The sequence below is a fragment of the Mesoplodon mirus genome (genome assembly GCF_964341445.2).
Source record: "Mesoplodon mirus genome assembly, chromosome: 10".
NCBI lineage: Eukaryota > Metazoa > Chordata > Mammalia > Artiodactyla > Ziphiidae > Mesoplodon > Mesoplodon mirus.
The window spans coordinates 67702856-67727750 of record NC_138986.1 but is presented as its reverse complement, the minus strand read 5'-3'; the positions used below and the strand labels follow the sequence as shown (position 1 = coordinate 67727750).

Genomic DNA, 24895 nt, shown 5'->3' with positions numbered 1-24895 from the left:
ATTTTGCTTCTTGTTTCAATTACACATTTTCTGAGAAACTGCTCATCCTACACAAGCTGCAATACATAAGATCAAACAGTAATGAACATGCAATCCATTTCTAGCGCAAAGCACTGATTACTGGCTAGATATTATCATCTGGAGAGACTGACCCTTTAAATTTTCTATCTGCATTCTGAAAGAACCTGAAACCTGACATACCCTAAGATATTCCTGATTTTAATTTGTAACCTTACTAGTTCATAAACTTACGGGTAGGTTGAATATGGTGTTTTGAAACATGTGAACCAAACATATGCTTAAAATCACATAATACAGTTAAAAAACAGTAACCATTAACCCACTGAGCATCCATCTATCTCCACAAGTTGATACTATTTCTTTTCATAAATTCAAAATTGTGGTACATTCCTAGAACATAAGATTCAAGAAAGACTAATCATATAACCCTTTCCCCAAAATAAGATAAAAACATTATACCTTTTTTGGGGGGAAAATACTACTGATGTGGTATAGTATCCTATGTATATTTTTAAATTGTCTTTCCTCACGTGATTCCTTTAAATAAAAAATGGTATTTGTCATTATTGTAAACTACTGTTTTAACTTGAAGTTGAATCAACCTGTAATATCTAACACTTCTATAAGGGAATGTTGTATTTCTAAGAAGGTTTTTGACTATCTCTATGCTTAATTTGCTTTTCAAAAGATGTACCCAGGGCTTCCCTGGTGGCGCAGTGGTTGGGAGTCCACCTGCCGATGCAGGGGACGCGGGTTCGTGCCCCGGTCCGGAAAGATCCCACATGCCGCGGGGCGGCTGGGCCCGTGAGCCATGGCCGCTGGGCCTGCGTGTCCGGAGCCTGTGCTCCACAATGGGGGAGGCCAAAACAGTGAGAGGCCCGACTACCGGAAAAAAAAAAAAAAAAAAAAAAAAGATGTACCCAATTTAATTCTATAATCACAGTCAACCCATCAATTACAGTCCATTCACCTTCTCTGTGGGCTGTCCCAGCTCTATTGTGTTCCTCGGATGGGATCAGTGCATTAGGGGCATTCTCTAAGCAGTGGGGACCAGGCCCTAGCCCAGTCAGGAATGAAGTGCTTACTCCCCCAAGGCTGTCTATGTGAAGCAATGGGGCCTTGTCTGGGACGCACAAAGCTGGGGTTAATTTGCTTAATTTTAAGAGCATCTTTTTAAAGGTACATGATATAAAATTTCCAGAGGGCCTAAATTGACATGGTTAGATCAATGCCAGAGCTAATGTTATGATCCTAAGTACCCTAGTTTCATCAAGGGAGTAATTTAGATGCTAAGTTCATAATCTTAATACTTAAATTTTTCTAATCAAATATGTTTTTTTTGTTTTTTGCAGTACGCGGGCCTCTCATTGTTGTGGCCTCTCCCGTTGCGGAGCACGCACAGGCTCAGCGGCCATGGCTCACGGGCCCAGCAGCTCTGCAGCATGTGGGATCTTCCCGGACCGGGGCACGAACCCGTGTCCCCTGCATCGGCAGGCAGACTCTCAACCACTGCGCCACCAGGGAAGCCCAAAATATATGAGTTTTGAGACTAATATCCGTATGTCTCACTGAACCACTGGTCCTTAAAATACCGAGAGTCACGAACTTGTTTGAATATCTACAGGACCCAGATCTGAAGCTTTGGTTTCATGATACCAAATTAAGATCTTCTGCATAAGTAGTATGTATTTATTATACAGATACCCCAAATATTCTACCACCCTGTTTGGAAAACAAATTTAATTTTCAACTCTAAATAAGAAATTACAATTTTAATGTAGTATAGAATAATTATACAAGTATTTCTAAACGCTTCTTCCTTTAAACTTCGACTAATTTTGCTTCATGCAATGGAATTGGAATAAAGGCAGAAATTCGTATTTATTTGTAATACAACAGCATGTCTTAGAATAGTCGTATCTCAGATAACATATAAAGTCCTGAAATTAGTTAATATTTTACATTTAAAAATAAACAGCCCAGTGGCACAAGATTAAACCCCAGACTCCAGATAAAAAATTTGGCATATTCCCCCATTACGTTTGCAGCTACAAAATCCCAGCTGCTATACAGAAATGTGTATTATTCATGGGGAGAAAGAAACCAAGCAGTCATGGTGGCCACCTTTATCTTCTCTGACATTAACCTATCCTCTATGAATCTTGAACAAATGGAGGTAGGTAGTGCCCCTGCACTAAACATAGGAAGTACCTGAGTAAATATATTATCTTTAAAGGAGATGTTCACAGATGTGTGATACATTTGCTTTAACAATCTTACCCTAAGTATCCTCTCTTAAAAGGTCCAAGAAACAACTTTACAGCAGAAGTGAACCCTAGAATAGATGTACCCAGAGGACAATTTTCCAGGATATCAGCACAACTGCCAATCAATTTCCACTCAGTCACAGAACCCATTTTCACTGAACCCTATAATCATTTCCTTTCCGAATTCTATTCTCTCCTTTTCCTCTCAAGATTATCTTAGTTTAGCATATATCTGTCAAAGACTTTTCTCTTCCAAAAAGACAAGCATGGTGATCAGGGAGGGCCGTATGGAGCCCAGCCACCACCCAGCTCCAAAGTGTAATGGTTGTGTGACCTTGTGCATGTCATTTAACCTCTCTGCGTCTCACTTACCTTATCTGCAATGGTACTGACCTCATAAAGCTGTTGTGATGAGTGAGTAATGTAAAACAGAGCAGTGCCAAGCACATAGTAAATGATCAGAAAGTTTAAACTATTATCATTCCAGTTTTTCCATCAAACCAAACAGTATCCTCCTAAGCAGCCCAGGGATTACAGTGGAAAACCAAATCAGAGGTAAATCGAAGGATTAAGCATGTTCAGAAATACTGCCTTATTAACTTTTTACTAAGATATAATGATTAAATGTAAAGACACTATAATCAACTCCTAGTTAGTATTTGGAATAACTACATATATGTGTATGTAAACCCAAACATTTATTTAGAAGATACAAAAAAAATCAGTATTTGTCTTGCTCTTTCTTCAGACTGTCCTCTCAATTTTCAATACTGCCACATAATTTTATAACTAAATTTTTATTATATTTGAACACTTCAAAGAGCTATAATTTTGAAATAAATTTTGCTATGATTAGATAGAGAAAATCTACTCAGAAAGTACAGTATACATGAATTTACGGTACCTGTCCAAATACTACCAGCATATAAATTATTTTGTAAAGTTATTTCTTACACACAGGATGTAAAATGCAAAAAAAAAAATGGAATTTGTATTCAGAACAAATAGAACCAATATTGGCTCCTATATGCTAAAAATATAAGACATATTTTCTAAAGCACTCTAGATACAAATATTAACTGTATGGGCTGAGAACTTTTAATTTCTGTGTAATTCAACAAGGTACACAAGTAGAGCTCTATAAATATATCCCCTATAATAACCATATGCAAAACCATTTTATCACAAATACTACCAAAACCCTCTGAAAAACATAATCTACAAACACATTTTTAAAGAAATTCTTAGTTTTAACAACTACAAAAGCAATGAGTATCAATAAAGCTATTTGGCTTAACAAAATGAAGGGCATTGTAATGTAAATCCCAATACTGCAAAGTTGTTTTTTGAGGAGGCAGCCTTGAGTTTCTTAATACAAGGTACTAAACATTTCCAAAAATAAATAAGAGTTCTTCTATACAATTTAAAGTCATCAGCTAGAGCTCTAAAAAGAAAAATTAAGCAGTAGATGAAAAGTAGGTATGCAGAATTAGTGGTATAAAGTATGATTTTTATACAAAATGTACCACTCTTCAAATGTGTAAGGCTTGATATGAATTTTTTGGACTATGAGTGTTGCACATCATTTTTAGTCTCAAACCATTCAAAATTCAGAATTTTTATAACGTTTCGACATTTCTGAAGTGAATAAATATGGTATAGGATGCAATTTAATGTCAACTTATCTATACTGTTCCACTCAGTAAAAATAAAACCTTTTTTGAGCTCAGGAATGTATCTTTTGAACGCTTGATCTCTCTATAAACTCCACTTATAGAAATGTCAGAATTTTGTAATATGAACTAATATCCATCAGGAATTGGCCCAAGTTTAAAGAGAAAACAAAAAGGAGACGTAAGATGTCAAATAGTCTTAAGTTTGCCCTATGCTATTATACAGTTATAACTACTTTTTACATGAAAGAAAAGTGCTTTAAAGTAAAAAATACTTTTGTAAAAGTTATTAGTATTATTAATACTTAACATCCAAGTCTGATTGTCCAGATTAGTTCCATTTTAACCATTTCCTTTGAGAAGTACCCTTCTGCCACAATGTAAACAAAAAATGGTCCATAAGATGGGACATTACTCACATCATAATTTGTGGTATGGGCCCTTAAATCAAGACCAAATCTTAACCCAAGCTAGAGAGATTTTATCTCTTGCACATGCCCAAAGTAACTAATATCAACTCACTTTTTCTGTAAGCCTTGAAGCATTTTTATTTAACATAACAAGAGGTTTAATAACATATTAAATACCACGTAGCACTCTTCTGTTGCTGTTCACCAACTGTTTTTATGACGGTAACTCCGAGATCTGGAATGCGATCGAAAATGAGAGTGTTTTGCTGTTTGTGCTTTAGTTTCAGAATTGGTATACCCTTTGGGAGATTTACATGGGGATCTTGCTATGGAGTCAGAATGTCTTCCATGTGATCTTGATTTTGTTCCTGAGCTAGTCTGCTTTTGAGGTGAGCTTGATTGTGATTTTCCTATCGACTTGGACCTTTTTTGCAAGGACTTGGACCTTGACCGTCCTCTAGAACCAGAATTCCTTCTTGGGGTTCTTGACTGCCTTGCTGAGGTAGATCGCCTTGGTAGTGATTTGGAGCGAGATTTAGACTGGCTGTAAGAAAATCGCCTGTGTCGGGACCTGCAAACATCCATAATATCAGAGTATATATTTCACACAAAAATAGTTAATAGGTTAGGAAACAACACTTTCAGAAACTTATATACTTTACATAACATTAGTTATGTTTTTATTGGATAAGCTAAAAGAAACAACTCTAATTTTATCATGCATGCTCTGGTTCAAACATAAGTACAAGTTTGTAATATCTGACCAAAAGATTTTGACTTTGCTAGATATCAATATATCTTATGAGCCAGTTCTGAAAAATATATTTATTTTGCATATTTAGTCAGGGTTACATAATCCTAAGAGGTTAGAAAATCTGAAGGGGAAAAAAAGAAAGAAAATATTTAAAGCTTATCGAATGTTTAAAAAGACAAAAACCTAGATGGAGGACTTCTGAATCTTGCCATGACAGAGCAGCTTGTTCTAGACTAATCTTCCCATAGAAAAGAGCTATATAAAAAAGCTAGACAACATTTATAAAACAACTGTTAAAAGGCACTGGAGAATTACCAACACAAGCAGAACTCGAGGGGTTATAAGCCATGGCTCTTTTCCTAAGACCATTTTCCAAATGCCAGCACGGCAGACTTGAGCCCAACTAGAAAACAGCTACTGGACAAAGCTGCAGAGACAGAGTTAGAATTCAGGGCCACGAAAATGGCTAGGACTGGAGAGACGAAAATTCCAGACTTGAGGACACCGCAGGCAACCACCACCCCCTAAGATCTGCCTACAAGTTCTCCTCAGGTTGCTGGCCATCTTCCAAGTTGCACATGCACAGGATGAGACCCTAAGAGGTCAGCAGAAAACAGCAGCTGGAAGATTTAAGAACTTAGCTGAGCAAGAGGGAGGGGATATGGGGATATATGTATATGCACAGCTGATTTACTTTGTTATAAAGCAGAAACACACCACTGTAAAGCAACTATACTCCAATAAAGATGTTAAAAAAAAAAAGAACTTAGCTGATTTTCTCAGATACAGAGTTGATGGTGAGAGGGGCTGGAATTCAAGCCCCCAAAAGGTCAAGGAGCCTGAGTGACAACGCAGGCTTTCAATTAGGAAGTCAGAAGGGCCTCATCCTCCAGGTTAAGAGTCATGCCCTAGGAGTAAGTGTAAAGCTGAAATGGATCAGCCTTAACAGTGCCTCAAACCAAACCTTGACAGGGTCAAGGTGATCTGCCAACCCTCTGCCTGCTAGAAGAAAACAGCTTTCTTTGGAGAATCGTATCATCCAAAACCTCTATAATCTTTCAACAGTAATGTCCAACATCCAATAAAAGATTATGAGGTATGTGAAAAACAGACAAAAATGACTAAAAGCTAAGGAAAATAAAAGACAAAGAGACCCAAAATCATTTGGATATTGGCATTATTCAGAAAATAGTTTTTTAAATTACTATGATTAATATGTTCAAGAAAATAAGGGAATTCCCTGGCATTCCAGTGGTTAGGACTCTGAGCTTCCACTTCAGAGGGCCCAGCTTTGATCCCTGGTCAAGGAACTAAGACCCCACAAGCCACGCGGCACAGCCCAAAAAATACAAAAAAAAAAAAAGAAAAGAAGAGGAAACGACAAAGAAATAAAAAAGTTGGGGAATTTAAACAATACTGGAATCTATAAAAAGAATCAAATGGACATTTTAGAACCAACAACGTGATACTCGAACTTAAAAAAGTCATTAGATGGATTTAATAGCAGTCTAGATATAGCAGAAGTAAGAAATAGCAAACTGGTTATTAGAAAAATATTATAGTGAAACACAATGAGAAAAGAAATTTTAAGAAATCCAGAACAGAGCATAAGAGTTATTTGGTACATACTCACGTGGCCTAAGGGAAAAATTGAATAAGGTACAAGAAATGTTTGAAGAGATGATGGCCTAGAATTTTCCAAAACTAATGAAAGGCATAATAACTCAGAATTTCAAGGAACTCAGTAAACCTCAGGTAGAATAAATACGAAGAAACCTATGCTGGGCATGTCACAGTGAAATTGCTGAAAACCAAAGTCAGAGAAAAATCTGAAAATCTGCTAGAGAACAGTAGACACATTACCTTCAACGGAGCAACATTAAGACTGACTGTGGATATCAGAACAATGGAATGACATTATTAAAGAAAGAAAAAAAACTTCCTGCCAACTTGTAACTCTATCTTCAGCAAAAATATCTTTCAAAAATGAATATAGGGCTTCCCTGGTGGCGCAGTGGTTGAGTCCGCCTGCCGATGCAGGGGACACGGGTTTGTGCCCCGGTCCGGGAGGATCCCACATGCCACGGAGCGGCTGGGCCCGTGAGCCATGGCCGCTGAGCCTGCGCGTCCGGAGCCTGTGCTCCGCAACGGGAGAGGCCACAGCGGTGAGAGGCCCGCGTACCGGGAAAAAAAAAAAAAAAAGAATATAAAATGAAGATGTTTTCAGACAAACTGAGAGAATTCACTGCCATTAGACTTGTACTCTAAGAAACGGTAAAAATGCTTCAAGATGAAGCAAAATAATCCCAGGTAGAAGCATGGAACTACAGGAAGGAACAAAGAGCACTGGAAAGTATAAACATATTGATGTAGAATATATTTTAGAATAAAGCACAGTCTTTTATTTTATTTTTATTTTTTTAAAAGCACAATTTTTTAGAAATTGTTTCATTCCTATTGTAGATAGTTGTAGAAAACAAACTGGGAAAATTGTCCTTGGGAAAAAAAAATTCTAACTTAAGAAAAAAAAGGATGCATATAAACACTACTACATATAAAATAGATAACCAACAAGGACCTACTGTATAGCACAGGGAACTACACTCAATATTTTGTAATAACCTATAAGGGAAAAGAATCTGAAAAAGAATATATATATATATATAAATGAATCACTCTGCTGTACACCTGAAACTAACAGAACACTGTAAATCAACTACACTTCAATAAAACTTAAAAAAAATGGATGCTATATTTGGACTAGGGGCCATTTTAACATTCTTCAGGAATATTTAGGAGTATATATACATTCACTGACACAAATTTAACAAAGAGTTATGGAATATCTGAGTAAGGGACTACTGATAAATGCTAGGGATAGTAAGCATTAAGACAAAAGTCCTTGCTCCACAAAGAGTTCACAGTCTAATGATAGCAGCAAACTAGTTTTTTCCCACATCCACTAAAGGCAAAAGCAGTGACCTCTTTTTACCTAAGGTAATACAACACATACATTGAATATATTTATAGTACATGTTAGACTTATCTATATGCTGACCCATACACACACACACACATACAATCTGATCCTTATGAAACTTAAAAGCTGGGTAAGATTTGCATTCTCTATAATACAACTTTACAAATAAAAAACACTGAGGTCAAAGAGGTTCAGCAACGGTCTTACAACTAGAACAGAGCAGAACAGCATTGTCTTGCAAGAAAATGTGTTTTTTTCTTTTTTCTGTTTTTTTTTTTTTGGACGCTCTGCATGCAGTTCCCCGATCAGGGATCAAACCCAAGGTCCCCTGCAGGGGAAGTGCGGAGTCTTAACCACTGTACCACCAGGGAGTCCCCGTTCTTTCTATTCCTGATACTCCATGATGACTGGGAGAACTGACAGACTTCTTTTTTGTTTTTTCTCCAGCCAAGTAGTACACTGCCACTAGAAGGCAGAAAATGCCGTGAATGTTCTGGTTAATCAAGGCTCTAACGCATTGGGAAATTTCGCTTATATTCTTCATGAATCAGATGGGCAATATTTTCCTTTTCTTTTACAAACCAAGTCTTTTCCACCAAGGTCAGTAGATATCATTCAGTGAATTCGGGCAGTGCTGCTTCAGGTACCATATTACGTCTACTTTGAGTTTTGGTTTATTAACCATCCATTCATTTATAGTACCGTGAACTGCTGAACATCACTTTCTTACTATTCATGTCCTTCGTGACGCCAGAAGCAGTACCGCTGGCACTGGTGTGACTTTCCTATACACATGGCAGGTAAAATTTCTTAATTTGTTCCCACATTTTAGGTTCTATAAATATAACTTGTATTTGAGTATATCAGTGTCAAAATCTCAAATAATCCATCAGTAGGAAAATGGCTCTCCCTTAGCCACGGAACGAAATGGATTATTCTCCACAGACACAAGGGAGGTTTATATTCTTACACTATCAAAGTGTGATAAAAAGAATCAAATTCCAGAACACAGTATGACTGTTCCTAAATATTTCTTTACCAATCTTGGTGATGGCTCAATCCTGATCTGGGTTCTTCTGGCTTATAAAAGGAGCTTAAGGCTTCCTCCTACTTGCATGCCTCCCTCAGAATGAGCCAAAATCAAAGCATTTAATTCATACCCAAGGAGAGGGACTGAGCTGACATGTAAGATTCTAGGGCTCTGAAGAGGCCACATTTTCTAGTAATCAAGATTCTTGGATATTTCTCTCTTCCTATCTTTCCTTTCCACTTGGCTGGAGGGACTGGAGCCAGGCCACTTCACAGTCTTGTTTTTAGAACTAGGGACTTGGGGCAAAGATTCTCTGTCTAGCTCTGGTACATATACCCTATGTTGGGCTTTTCCTCGTCTAGGCTCCTGGAGTTGAGGAATGGAAGGACTGGAGTGAAAGCGAGCGGTTCTGCAGATCATTTTTGATTTGAGGCTATGTCGTCATGGGACAGCGTAGGGGTACAACATATGGCCCAGGAAAGCCAACTCTTTCTTTCTTTCTTTCTTGTTTTTGGCTGCACAGCTCAGCATGTGGGATCTTAGTTCCCCAACCAGGGATCAAATCCTCGCCCCCTGCAGTGGAAGCGCAGTCTTAACCACTGGACTACCAGGGAAGTCCCCAGGAGAGCCAACTCTTATTACTCATAGAAAGAGGATACTAGTGTAAACGCTGATCATTCTTCAAGGACAGAATTCACCTTAAAATTCTACATGCCTATGAAAAAAATCACAGCATTAAAACTCAAGATAGGGGCTTCCCTGGTGGCGCAGTGGTTGGGAGTCCGCCTGCCGATGCAGGGGACGCGGGTTCGTGCCCCGGTCCGGGAAGATCCCACGTGCCGCGGAGCGGCTGGGCCCGTGGGCCATGGCCGCTGGGCCTGCACGTCCGGAGCCTGTGCTCCGCAACGGGAGAGGCTACAACAGTGAGAGGCCCGCGTAACGCAAAAAAAAAAAAAAAAAAAAAAAAAAAAAACTCAAGATAAATAGTGCCTAAGTGTTTAGGAATTTAGGCATGCTAGTACAATTTCAGTTACTACTTAAATAGCTTCACCAAGTAATTAATTTCCATTGTGATTTACTATTATTCTAACAGAAACAAACTCCTAGCAGGCAAAATAGATAACCTGCAAATATATTTTTCTGAAAAATCTACCATTTTTATGTCTTCGTCCTACAATACTACCATACTTGGAATCTATTCTTGAAAATAATTTGCCTTTTATAAATATACTGATTTACATTAACTTTAGTCAACTTCCTTTCACAGTGATTACACTGTATTTCTATGAGGTTTTAATCATAAGACTTCAAGATTCTTAATCTGGGGGTTCATTTAGGAAAATTTTATTTTTTTTAAATCCTCATTTTATTTGTCAAGTATACACTTTTTTTTTTTTTTTTTGCAGTACGCGGGCCTCTCACTGTTGTGGCCTCTCCCGTTGCGGAGCACAGGATCCGGACGCGCAGGCTCAGCGGCCATGGCTCACGGGCCCAGCCGCTCCACGGCATGTGGGATCTTCCTGGACCGGGGCACGAACCCATGTCCCCTGCATCGGCAGGCGGACTCTCAACCACTGCGCCACCAGGGAAGCCCAAGTATACACTTTTTAATTTTTTGTGTCTTCCTCAGTATATATTATCTTTCTACTAAAAAGGTTAAAGTTAAGTCTGTCATGAAATGAAAACTGGAAGGTATCTAATAAACCCAAGTTAAAATAACAATACATGACAAATAGAGAAGAGCATATCCTTCTACAAAAGTTGATTCTTTATGTATATTAAATAAAATGATTCTGGTGGCCTGTTTTTGAAAACTCTTTAAAATGTTTTCCATTTTAAAATTAAGAAAATTAAGTTTTCAATCCCCTTGTATTTTGTACTCACTCTTTAAGGCTATCAGACCGCCTCCTATTTCTTCCCCATGAAGAACTCCTACTTCGAGTTCTCCTTTGGCTGGGGCTTCTTGATCTCCTATGATCACTTGGAGAACAAGGGTGACGTTCTTTTGATTTCATTTGGCCTGGTGCTAGAATATGAAGTTCAAGATTTATAATTAATTACCTGAAAACCTCAATAAATAACCACTCAATAAATAAACTACTCGAATAGTATTTTCTGAAAGAATTTTAAATTTAAAAAATCTGTCATTGCTGAAAATCATTCTGCTAAATAAACAAGATCCACTATTTAGTCACACTTACTTTTGCGATCACCTTGTGCAAACTGTATTTCAATCTGACGGCCACATACCCACTTTCTATTGAGGTTATAAAGAGCATCTTCAGCATCACGAACATCTTCAAATATGGCTAGCTGTTAAGGACACTTTGAACATCAGATATCAAATAAAAATATTATTTTGAAAGAATTATTTACATGTGACATGAAATTATTAGGAAAAACAAGCTCAAGTTATTAAGCTCACATCTCTAATGTAATATGAATAAGCAGAAAAAAATGTCACTTATTATCAAAACAAATGCCCCATTATGATTCAGAAAAGTGAATCTAAAAATAAAAAGAACAGAAACAAATCTCTATATTTTTAATGTATACATCAGTGTAGCTGTAGTATGCATGTATAATTAGAAACATGTTATGAGAAAAAGATAAGTCCAACATTGGCTAGTATTATCAAATAAACTGTTTAGGACTCACTCCCTTCTGTTAGGTAAAAGATTTATGAGGTTTTTCACTGAAAAAAAATCAGCATGCAGAAATCTTTATTCTGAAATTAAAATTACTCTTTCATTAAAAGGCTTTTTAAATTAATTTAGGAGAAATTACTTATAAACAAAAGTGCACACATATAAGTGAGCTAAAACATATATTCAAAACTGATTTGGTTCTTTAAAAATGATATTTAACTTTGAACCTACTGCTTTAAAATACCTCTATGTTTTTATTATTTGGGATATGATTATAAAAGAAATATATAAACAATCTGCAAACATCTGGAATTACATATATTGATTCCTAATACCCCACTAAACTCCCTTATCTATATAAATTATATATTAAACCTAAATAAATGGCAACAAATTATATAAAACGACTAAATAGTTGTATTTCAGGAGGTTGTTGCTGGTTTAACTTCTTAAAAAATAGAAAACAGAAAAAGCTCAAGTAATGCAATACAAAATGAGACTTTGGCAATTACCTCAATGTCACTTGATCTTGAACCTTGACCTTTATTCTTTAGGGCTTGCAAGATGGACTTTATAAGAGACGCAGAACCAACAACATCAGACTTGGCTTTGATTCTGGAACTCTGAGTAAATGTAGGAAAGCCGAAGTCTCAACCTGGTGTTGGCTTTGTCTTTTGCTTGATAAAGACTTCCCCTCTTCCAGGTCTTTATATCTGTGTCCACCCTCCCTCTTTACTCCTTGATGCTTGAACTTTAGGTGCCTTTTGTCTCGCCTGCTCGGTTTATGCTTGGATTCTAGCTAACAGGTTGGTTCAAACTGAGGGGCGCTTGCCAGCTACTGTGGACTGCTTTAGATTTTCTGAGATAAAGAAATAAACACATTTAATTAGGCAATATTAATCTCATAAAATATACTCCTGAGTACATATATGTATATGCACATGTATGTAGTCTATTCACATGCACACAGTAAAATAAAGGATATTGAACATAAGCAAATCCTCTCGGGCGGCGGGTGTAGAAGTCAAGTGGAATGTAAACGTCTACTATAGGGCCATATCGACCAAACTCACGGCGCAAGTCCTCAGGCCTGAAGTGTTTTAGAAATAAGGTAAAGAAATATGAATAGCTGGATTAAAATATTTTGCCTACAGAAATCCAGTTGAAACCTTCAAAAGAAAGTGTATTATCTGGACTAGCATTATCTAAAATTGTCTTTCACAGGAATCACCCAGGATTTAGCAAAGAAGGAAAAAATAAAGAAAACAACAAATTCTCAGGTCTCATTTTTGGAGATTTTGATTCATGACATCTGGAAGTCTGTATTTTTACAAGCAGTCTAGGTGGGCTTTTATGCTTAGTCAGGTAGAGGAAACACTAACCCAGGACATCCACTTTTTTTTTTCTTTCTTTCTTTCTTCTTTTTTTTTTTGTGGTACGCGGGCCTCTCGCTGTTGTGGCCTCTCCCATTGCGGAGCACAGGCCCTGGACGCGCAGGCTCAGCGGCCATGGCTCACGGGCCCAGCCGCTCCGCGGCATGTGGGACCTTCCCGGACCAGGGCACGAACCCGTGTCCCCTGCATCGGCAGGCGGACTCTCAACCACTGCACCACCAGGGAAGCCCTGCTTTTTTTAAAATTTAATTGAAGTACAGTTGATTTACAATATTGTGTTAGTTTCAGATGTATAGCACAATGATTCAGAGTGTGTATATATATGTGTGTGTGTGTATATAATCACATTCCTTTTCAGATTCTTTTCCTTTATAGGTTATTACAAAATATTGAGTACAGTTCCCTGTGCTATACAATAGGTCCTTGTTGGTTACCTATTTTATATATAGCATATCCACTTCTGAAAGTTACTCCTATTACAAGACTTTTCAATTGTCAATATATAGAGAGTTGTATTAACTCTTTCATTAAGAACACATTCATCCCACTATAATTTCACATTTTATGTTCATTGTTTTCAGATAGCAAGAATTAGATTCTAAAGAAACCCTAAAATTATTTCTCAGGCTTTAAAGAAAAATGGTTGCTTTACTAGTAAACATAAAGCAAAAATAACTACCATAATCTCAAATTTGACAAGTATTTTTGAGTCACTTATATGCTTTCTACTGTGATAGGTACTAAAGAGGGGACACCAAAGAAATACATGGCATAATATTTGTCTTCATGGAGCTACAATTTAACTGCAGAGATAAAATACTTAGCATTAATAGCTGACAGTTATAATGCATTTATAAATTCCCATAACAACAGATGTTTACAGATGTTTACAGATGAGGGCACAAACAAGTGAACTCACCCAAGGTCACGGAGCCAGCAAGCGACAGAGCTGAAAGCAAACTCCCCCAGTCTGGCACTAATCTGGGTTCGTAACCACTCCACCCCGCTGCCTCGTGGAGATCTTAGAGATTCAAAATCAAGCTATGAGCACAAAACACGGCTCAGAAGATGTAAGAGCAGTTCAAAACATAGTGTGTAGAAAAAAGACCCTAAGATGACTGCAAAGCTTCTAACTTGGGCAGGTGGAAGAAAGATGGTGTCCATGATAAAAATTAGATAGCTGGAAAAGACAGTTCAATAGGAGAGGGAGGAGAGGCAATAGAAGAAACTTTCAGGGTTAGAAATGCCAAAATCTGAGGTGATGGTGGAACATCCGTAAGAATTCTGAAGCAACCGAAAACGGTGATTATATGAATTATATTAGTTATTTTCTTTTCAAGACTAGAAGTCAGTGATTAGTGCTAGAGATTGGATTTAGGAGTTATTACATAAAGATTCAACTAACACTGACTAAGTAGCCACTATATACCAGGCAAACTTTATTATATTTTTATTATTTATTATATTTATTTCATTTAATACTCACTATAACATGTTTAATTGTCTGCCTTCCCTGAGAGACTATTAACTTTAGATTTAGAGGACAGTGACAATGTCTTTTTTCTTTTGTTTATTCATTCAACAAATACTTACTGAATATGTACTATGGGCCAGGCTCTAGGAATATGGTAGAGAACAAGAAAAACACAACTGCTGCTCGCATAAAACACAGACTACAGGGTAAAGATTCTCAACCATTCCTGAATATTGCAATCAAAGGAGATATTATAGAAACAGGCATTCCAGCCTGATGCATTAATCCTTGACCTAATTCATGCTTCCCATGGTGAGCCCCAGTTATGTTTAAAGTTTTTAAAGGTTTCCTAGGCAATTCTGAGGCTCAGGATTGAGAATCGCTTCTGAAGCAGGTGTCTTCACTAGTGTATCTCAGTACCTAGCATAGTTGCTTGCCACACAGTAGGCGCTCAGTATGCATTTGCTGTATTAACGAGCAAAGAACACAGTGTTACCATTTAATAGTCAAGGAGACGGAGTGAGAGCAGTCACCTTGCCCAGAGGTACACACAGCCAGTAACAAAGCTAGTATTCAAATAAATGTCTTAGGAGGCAACCAATTCCATTAACCAAGTGTGAGCGGCTGACAGAAGAGGATCCTGGATAACATAAAAGAGGCTGGAGCAGTGTGTGTGTCACAGAGGCTTAGAATCCCAGAAGTCTGAAGGAACAAGCCTCAAAAGAGCTGGTTCTCTTTCATTGTCTCCACTCCCTCACCTGTGAGCTGTTGTTTTGTTTTCACTTATTTTTGCATTTTTGGTGTGATCTATTTTGACATTCAGAAATGTACAGAGACAATAAAACAAACACCCATATATCTACCAACAAGATTTATTATATCTCAACACTTACCCTATTTGCTGTAATTTTTAGTATTTTTTAAGAAATATTACATCCTCCTACCTCAGAAACAACCGTTGGTGTTCCTCATTCCTCTGCATAACTTTGTATTTCTACTGCAAATGCACATAAATGATATCAAACTATTTGTAAAATTCTGCACCTTTCCTTCTCCTCCCTTGAGATTTCTCCATGAAGCTCTAGTTCACTCATTTTAACTCTGTATTGGTATGGTTATGAATAAACCACAATTTATTCATATATCTTTCTGTGGATGAACATTTTAAAATGCTTCTTTTTTAAAGTGCAAACTGTGTTAGAGCGCACATTATGATGCATGTGCTTCCTAGAGCTCTTCAGAGTTCTCTTGGGTTGGAGAGTACAAATATCTTCAGCTTCATTACATGTTCTCCAAAGTAGCCAAATCAACTTAAACTCCTCAAGACATGCATCAGAATTTCTAAGCATCCAATTCCTCACTAACATCTTTTACTCCTTGCCATTCTGAAGGATATAAAGTGAATGCATATCTCATTATTTGAATTTTAATTTACCTAAACACCAGTGAGGTGCAACATCTTTACATGCTTATGGGTCATTTATTCTAGGGGCAGAATTTCTGGGTTTTTAAAGAGGATGTAAATATTTAATTTCTATGAAAAAGCCAAACCGTTCTGCAAAGTGGTTGCACCATTTTATACTGCCACCACCAACATGTAAGTTTCAGTTGTGCCAACCTTTGTCAACACTTGGTATTGTCAGTCTTTTTAATTTTAGCCATTCAAGTGGATGTTAAGTGGAATCTCACTGTGGTTTTAATTTGCATTTCTGCAACAACAAATGATGCTGAGCACTTTTTCATGTGCTAAAGGGACATTCGGATATTTTTCTCTTGAAAGTGTCTGAGTTTTTTGCCCATTTTGAATAATAACATTTGTCTTTTTTAGTATTGAGTTGTAAAAGTTCATTATTATTCTGAGAAAAAGTCCTTTGTAAGATATATGTTTTGTGAATATTTTCTCCAAGTCTTTGGCTTGCCTATTTACTTTCTTAATGCTATTTTTTAATGAACAGAAATTTTCATTCTGGAGAAATCTAATTTATCCATATTCCTTTTTCTTTTATGGTAATTACTTTCTTTGTCCTATAAGAAATCTCTGCCTATCCCCAAGTCATGAAGATATTCTCCTACAAGCTTTACAGTTTCATCTTTTACATTTCAATTGATGATCCAGTTCAAATTACGTGAAGTACAGGCTGCAGCACATTTTTTTCATATAATTAGTACATACATCCAGTTGCTACAGCACCATCTGTTGGAAAGACTTTCCTTTCTCTAATGGCTTTAGTGCCTTTGTCAAAAATCAAATGACTCTATGTGTATGGGTTATTTATGGACCCTCTATTCTGTTCTACTGATATATTTGTCTATCCTGAGGCCAATATCAAACTGTTTTGAGTACTGTAACTTTTCAGTAAATCTTTAAGTCAGGTAGTATAAATCTTCCAGCTTCAGTGACCTTTTTCAAAATTATTTTGGCTATTCTAGATCCTTTGCATATTAATATATTTTAGAATTAACTTGTTAGTTTCTATTTTTTTAAAAGCATTTGATCAGGAGTGCCTTGAATCTATAATATAATCAATTGGGACTGAATTGATAACTTAATAAAATTTCATCTTCCAATCTAAGAACAAAGTATATCTATCAATTTATGTTGGTCTTTGGTCTCTCTTGGCAACATGTTATAGTCGTCTTCAATGCAAAGGTTTTTACATGTTTTTTTGTGAAACTTATTCCTATGTTTTTATGTGTTTTTAAAATTTATTTATTTATTTATTTATGGCTGCATTGGGTCTTCATCATTGGATCTTCGTTGCTGCGTGCAGGCCCTCTAGTTGCGGCGAGCGGGGGCCACTCCTCACTGCAGTGCGCGGGCCTCTCATCACAGTGGCTTGTCGTTGCTCTAGGCACACGGGCTTCAGTAGTTGTGGCACATGGGCTCAACAACCATAGCTCGTGGGCTCTAGAGCGCAGGCTCAGCAGTTGTGGCACAGGGGCCCAGTTGCTCCGCGGCATGTGGGATCCCCCCAGACCTGGGATCAAACTCGTGTCCCCCGCACTGGCAGGCAGACTCCCAACCACTGCGCCACCAGGGAAGTCCCACCTAAGTATGTTTTTTAATACTAAGATAAATGGAATTTAAAAAATATTTTCATTATTTGTTTGCTGTTAGTATACAGAAATAGAATTTTCACTAAGTTTACCTCATATCCTAATAACTCACTGAAACTCATTACTAGTTACTATAGCTTTATGTAAACAAACATGTCACCTAAGAATAGGGACAGGTTTTACTTTTACCTTTATAATTTTTATGTCTTTTTTTTTCTTGCCTTGTTGCATTGGTTAGGACCTGCAATAAAATGCTGAATAGAGGTTGTGAGAGTGGACATCCTTGTCTTGTAAGAGGAAAGCATTCAGTTTCATCATTATGTTATTAGCTATATGTTTTTCACAGATGTCCTTTATTAAGCTGAGAAAGTTCCCTTCTCTTCCTAGTTTGCTGAGACTTTTTATCATGAATCTTGCTGGATTTTGTTTAATGCTTTTTCTACATGACCACTGATATCAATATTAATGTAGCCTCATACACACTGTAACCAAAGAATGCTACTAAGTATATCCAAAAGAAGTACTTAATGGGTGCTCCCCTGATGGTAAGCATCAAAATGGGAATGTTTTGAGATTTCGACATTACTTTGTTCCAATAGAAAACTATATCTGACATTAAAAAGATTACTGTACACAAAATGCCAAGATTTAAAATTAATATTCTTCCTGGTCCACATCTTACTTCACCAGTGAAAAGAAACATAACACAAATTATAAAATTTAAAAATCTTTCTTTAGTTCTTGTGCTCAATTTCATTCCTAACAAATTTAATGCTAACCTATAATGTGTTTTAATGTCTTGTGCTTTACCATATGTATTAAAATGGCCACTTCAAAGAAACATTTAAAATAAAATTTGGCTTTGTTATAAAACTAACATTAAATAAAATATGAAAACAAGATAAAGAAAACCACTCAAAGGGATCCTTTTTCTATAATATATATAGATTTTCCCTTCATTTTTTATGTAATTGAAATCAAACTGTATTTATAATTTTATACCCTGTTTGTTTTAACATATATCTCAATGATTTTCTTTATAAGCATACCAAATGTTAAAGCTAATTTAAAACGTGTCTAGGGGGCTTCCCTGGTGGCACAGTGGTTAAGAATCCGCCTGCCAATACAGGGGACACGGGTTCGAACCCTGGTCCGGGAAGATCCCACATGCCGCAGAGCAACTAAGCCCACACACCACAACTACTGAGCCTGCGAGCCACAACTACTGTAGCCCACGTTCCACAACTACTGAAGCCCATGTGCCTAGAGCCTGTGCTCCGCAACAAGAGAAGCCACTGCAATGAGAGAGGCCCACGCACTGCAACGAAGAGTAGCTCCTGCTCGCCTCAACTAGAGAAAGCCCACGTGCAGCAACAAAGACCCAACTCAGCCAAAAATAAAATTAATTATAAATAAATAAATAAATAAATAAAATGTGTCTAGGTGTCATATTGCTAGTTAACTTACACTATATGCCACCTTGTACAAAAAAACTATTAATTAAGGTTACATGTGATGATTCTACTTTCATAACATTACTCAACAGCTGTGCAGTCTTAGGAAAGATTCTTAATGTCTCTAAAGCTCAGATTCTTATCTGTTATATAAGGTTACTGAAAATTTAATAAGATAACATAGTACAGTTTTTAGTACAGTGCCTGGTATACAGTGAGTACTCAACAGATGTTAGCGATTATTATAATTTCATTAATACAAACCTCCTAGATTTTGATTGTCCCCTAGTGGCAGTGATAGAAAGTCGTGAAAAAAATGGAAAAGAAAATCAATAAATCTCAATTATCAGTCTTGATTATCTAGATCAGAGGTCATGTGTCACATGCGTATATGTTTTATTTGGCCTACACAATGTTTAAAACATTTAAAACCAGTCCAAATGTCTATACAGCAGTTATCAGCTGAAGCTTCGTAGCAGTCACTGTCCCCTTAAGATGGCACATGTTCTTTTTCATTTGCCAGGGTCCATACCATCCTACTGTCCCTTAACGTGACACCTTCACTCATTCATATTACCCTGGCTGGCCCCTGTGGCCATTAGAATTGGAAACCTTTCATTTTTTTGTAGGCACACTGGAGAGGCTTGATCTTATTCAGTATTCAAGTGGTCTGTTTAACTGTGGGAACTGTTTTAACCTTACCCAAGTTATAAATTTTGCTTCTTTTCTATGTAATATATTGATTAAACAGGTTGAGAGAAGAAATGTAAACACAGGCATCTTTAGGATGTTAAAGTATATTAATTCACAGTTTACAGTTGTGACACATATATACAATAGCAGGGATCAAATTTTTTAAAAAGCCCTAACATTTACTTCTCAAAGGTAAATTATGATGATTACTCCTGATGGCTCTGGAGTCAAGCGCTCCAGTATGTTTCCAGCTGTGAAGCCCCAGGTAAGTCATTAACACGCTGACTTGCAGCTTTCCCTTATGTACAGTAAGATAATCCTGCATACTTATAAAGTTTGGGATGGGGGGCTGTAGAGTAAATTAAGCAAGCCCAGTGATACGAAAATGTCTATTATTTTAGACATTTATTAAAATGTCCACCCGCCCCGGCATTCCTTCTGGCCCCTATTAAGGGAGAAAGACACTGTTATAAGAAGTCATTCCTTAACATCTATGTTCAGGTACTATGTAGACAGAATTCTCCAAAGAGGGGCGGGTGGTTTGAGTGCATCAGAACCGACCAGGGAAGTCTATCCAAACCGTTATGATGGGTGTTTATATTGCACTCAGAACTTTCAAGAAAAACACAGAAATCTCATTCACTGGAGTTATCCTTTGTATATAGTATAAAACTGTGCAACGAATAAAATTTAACCAGCACCACCTGTAAGTAGACCAGACTACCGACTACAGGCAAAGGGAATCATAAGGCCCAAGGTACGCATTATTCCGTAACGCGTTCTCACCATCCCCAATTCCTTCCCATTTAGAAGGTAAGATGCGCGGCTTTATCCCGGTTCGGCGACAAAGGGGCGAGACGCAGGCACCCACCCGAGGAACACTCAGGGCCAGAGGCGGGGAGGGACCGGCTCCCGGGCAAGGGTCAGCCGGCGCTCCGCCGGTTCTCGCGGTGGAGATGGGTACCGGCCCGCCGCCCAGGTGCCGGGGGCGGTCAAGAGCGACGGGGCCCGGAAGCGGGGCCGCGGCGGAACGCCGGCCGGGAGGGCGGAGGCGCGAGTCCCGCCCAGGCCCCGAGTAGCCCGAGGGCTCCCGCCGGCCCCGGGAAGGGCTCCTCCGCGGAGCGCCCCGGCCCGGCCGGCGGGGAGGTGCTAGGCAGACCCGCGGGCCGCCGCCGGGCTCCGCCCCGCGGCCGTTACCTGCCCCTCCCCCGCGCCCCAACCTGCGGCGGCACCGCCACTCACCTGGTGGCGTCCGCGACGTTCCTGACGAACAGGGAGGTGTTGGGGGGCCTCGTGTAGCGAGACATGACCGCTTCCTCCGTTCCCTCCGGGTCTGCCCGTGGCCGCCGGGCTCGCTCCGTCTCCTGCTGCCGCCGCAGCCAAAGCAGCTCCGCCGGCCCCCGGCGCGACCCCCTCCCATCCGCCTCGGCCCCGCCAGCGCGCAGCCGCAGAGGCGGGCGCGGGGGAAGCGCTGTGCGGCGCGAGTCAGTCGGTGCGGACCTCGCGGGGGCGGGGGCGGGGGCGGTGCCGACGCCGAGCGGGGCGCGGGGAGGGGGCGACGCGGCGTGCCGGGATTCCAAGGCGTCTGAGAAGGGGGCGGTGCAGGAGGCCAGGGGTTGAGGGGATCAGGAGAGGGGGTCGCGCGGGGGTCCCGGAGTCAAATGGGATTCGGGGAGGAGACGACTGGGGTCAGAGTGTAACAGGAGGGCAGGGACCAGAGCGGTTGTACGGGCTGAAGTGGATGAGCCGGGGGCTAGAGAGCTTCCGGAGAGAGGGTGTTACGGGGGTGGGGTAGGCGGGGTGAAGGCTGAGTTCAATCGCGCAACAGCCGCTTGGCCGCTGGGGCCTTCATTCTTGCATCCTCAGCCCAAGACCTTGGCAATTGTTCCGCCTCCTGTCCCCTTTAGTGTTGAGACTCTTTAGGCTTTCAAACTGGGAGGATTTTTTTTATGAGGTTTGATTCTTCATCCATTATTCATTTAGGGTACGCCGTTCAGCTCTGAGTACATTCATTCAAGAGTTTATTGAGCACCTGCTATGCACCAGGAACTATTTTAGGTGCGTTTTAGAGCAACGAACAAGAGGCCAAGTCCCAGTCCTCATAGAGCTTACATCCTTGAGTGAAGACCAGACAATAAAAGAACGAACAAATGCATACATGGTGTAGAAGAAATCAATGAAAATGCAGAGGCAATTAAGCAAATTTAAATTATCCTCTCCCCGTCTCTCCAAAATGTCATATCCATCCCCTTCTGGTTATCCTCCTGCCTTCACATTTGCTCCTGTGGTCAGTACAGCCTGTTACCAGGACTGTAGCCAGGTGACTTGTAATTGTTAGTAGCACCCCTTTTCATTCTCAGAAGTGGTCGCTTTTGGAGGGTAAATAATATGGTCACCCTACCTAGCCCACAGCGGTCTCAAAGGCTGTGAGAGTTTACCAAGGTCGGCAAATGCTTCTGGAATAGTGGCCATTCATTCAAAAAGTGATTGCTATGGCACAGCAAGCTCAGGCCTGGCCTGGGAATATAAGGGGTGGGGGAGGGCCCCCATTCTCAGGAAGCTTACAGTTCGGCAGAGGAGGCAGTCTCGAATTATGGCACTAATAAACACACAAACTAGGCTAAGGGCTATGAAAAGAGCTACATGCTGCTAGAAGGTTACCTTATGGGGCTTGGCGAGCAGGCCTAGAGGGTCACTGAACTTTTCCCTGAGGAGTCTTGAAGAAATATTTGAAGAATGAAGAGGAGCAATCCATGCACTGGAACAGAATGTGCAAAGGCTTTGAGGCAATACAAGAAATGAAAGGAGGCAAACAGGAGCGTCAAGCTGGAGAACAGGAAAATGAGGCTGGCGAGCAGGCTGGGTGTATGATAGGAAAGTTTGGAATGCTGACTATATGGGTTTGCTAGGGCTCTTGGAACAAATTACCACAAACTCAGTAGTTTAAGCTGACAGAAATGTATTCTCTCACAGTTCAGGGGGCCAGAAGTCTGAAGTCAAGGTGTTGGCAGGGCCACACTCCCTCCAAAGTCACTCGGGGGGATCCTTCCTTGCTTCTTCTGGTCCCTGGTGCCTCCGATCTCTGCTTCCGTCTTCATGCGGCTTTCTCCTCTTTGTCTTACGAGGACACTTGTAATTTTTTTGTTTTTTTTTTTGGCTGTGCCACGTGGCATGCGGGATCTTAGTTCCCCCACCAGGGCTCAAACCCGAGCCCCCTGCAGTGGTAGTGTGGAGTCTTAACCACTGGACTGCCAGGGAAGTCCCAGGACACTTATCATTGGATTTAGGGCCCACCCAGGTAATCCAAGATGATCTCATCTCAAGATCCTTAATTGTATCTGAAAAGACCCTTTTTCTAAATAAGATCAGGACTTGGTCATGTCTTTTCAGAGGCCACCATTCAACCCACTACACTGACCTTGCAGAGAAAAGAGACTTGGGAGGAGGTGAGAGTTATTAATAAACCTCCCCCCCGACATATTAGGTGGGGTAAAAATTCAGTAGACTCTATGTAAACCATGAACCTATTTAGTTAAAAACATGTGTATTGGTATGTTCATTTATAAATAGAATTGTTTCTAGGTGGAGGCATTACACTCTGAGTTTCACTTTCTTCATACCTTTGGTACTGTCAGATTAATTTATTTTAATTAACTTATTTATTTTTGGCTGCACTGGGTTTTCGTTGCTGCATTCGGGCTTTCTCTAGTTGTGGTGAGTGGGCTTCTCATTGCAGTGGCTTCTCTTGTTGTGGAGCACGGGCTCTAGGCGCGAGGGCTCAGTAGTTGTGGCTCACAGGCTCTAGAGAGCAGGTTCAGTAGTTGTGGCGTGTGGGCTTAGTTGCTCCATGGCATGTGGGATCTTCCCGGACCAGGGATTAACCCTGCATTGGCAGGCGGATTCTTAACCACTGTGCCACCAGAGAAGCCCCTGTCATATTATTTTTAAAATACTTTTTATAATTGGAAAAAACCTACAAAGCTCTTTACAGTTTGAAAAAAGCTTTTATTGGCATATCTGAAAAGACTTAGTGACTAGGTAGGTTTTTTCCTGTTCCTATTGATAGAAGTGTTTGAGGAAAGGGACTTAAACTGTGGAAGGAGGTTCAATTAGAAACTTGAACCTTAAATGTAGCTGGAATTGATTTAAAATGTTATGGATCGCACAGCTGTGGAGCACGGAGCCACACGTCATGCCCTGTGCTGCCCAGACTAGCGAACAATACAGTCAAGATGGCTAAAGGTGACCCAAGAAACCAAAGGGCAAGATGTCTACTTATGCCTTCTTTGTGCAGATGTGCAGAGAGGAACATAAGAAGAAAAACCCTGAGGTCCCTGTCAATTTTGCAGAATTTTCCAAGAAGTGCTCTGAGAGGTAGAAGACAATGTCTGGGAAAGAGAAGTCTAAATTTGATGAAATGGCAAAGGCAGATAAAGTGCGCTATGATCGGGAAATGAAGGATTACGGACCAGCTAAGGGAGGCAAGAAGAAGAAGGACCTGAATGCCCCCGGAGGCCACCGTCTGGATTTTTCCTGTTCTGTTCCGAATTCCGCCCCAAGATCAAATCTACAAACCCTGGCATCTCTATTGGAGATGTGGCAAAGAAGTTGGGCGAGATGTGGCATAACTTAAGTGACAGCGAGAAGCAGCCATATATCAACAAGGCAGCAAAGCTGAAGGAGAAATATGAGAAGGATGTCTCAGACTATAAGTCTAAAGGGAAGTTTGATGGCGCCAAGGGTCCTGCTAAAGTTGCCCGAAAAAGGTGGAAGAGGAAGATGAAGAAGACAAGGACAAAGAGGAGGAGGAGGAGGATGAATAAAAAAACTGTTGAGGGCTTCCCTGGTGGTACAGTGGTTGAGAGTCTGCCTGCCGATGCAGGGGACACGGGTTCGTGCCCCGGTCCGGGAAGATCCCCCATGCCGCAGAGCAGCTGGGCCCGTGAGCCATGGCCGCTGAGCCTGCGCGTCCAGAGCCTGTGCTCCGCAGCGGGAGAGGCCACAACCGTGAGAGGCCCACGTACCGCAAAAAAAAAAAAA

At 39.9% G+C, this 24895-nt stretch overlaps 1 protein-coding gene and 1 pseudogene across 3 annotated transcripts; one reads left to right on the top strand and one right to left on the bottom strand.

The window, feature by feature from the left end:
* Window positions 1-4483: 4483 nt before the first annotated feature.
* On the bottom strand, window positions 4484-21268 carry SRSF12 (serine and arginine rich splicing factor 12). 2 transcript variants are annotated; one of them, XM_082633763.1, is made up of 5 exons: window positions 21098-21268; window positions 12296-12406; window positions 11337-11448; window positions 11020-11161; window positions 4484-4942 (listed from the first exon to the last, which is right to left on the bottom strand). In XM_082633763.1, exons 4-5 carry the CDS (start codon window positions 11148-11150, stop codon window positions 4573-4575), a joined length of 501 nt encoding a protein of 166 aa, XP_082489889.1. In that variant the 5' UTR covers window positions 11151-11161; window positions 11337-11448; window positions 12296-12406; window positions 21098-21268; the 3' UTR covers window positions 4484-4572. The 2 variants fall into 2 exon arrangements, with proteins under 2 accessions (XP_082489889.1, XP_082489888.1); XM_082633762.1 differs by lacking the exon at window positions 12296-12406 and adding an exon at window positions 12769-12873 and having other exon boundaries at window positions 11337-11440; window positions 21098-21262.
* Window positions 21269-24066: 2798 nt separating this feature from the next.
* LOC309811288 (high mobility group protein B3-like) lies at window positions 24067-24678 on the top strand (annotated as a pseudogene). The gene has a single exon. The product of its transcript is annotated as a high mobility group protein B3-like (transcript).
* Window positions 24679-24895: the final 217 nt, after the last annotated feature.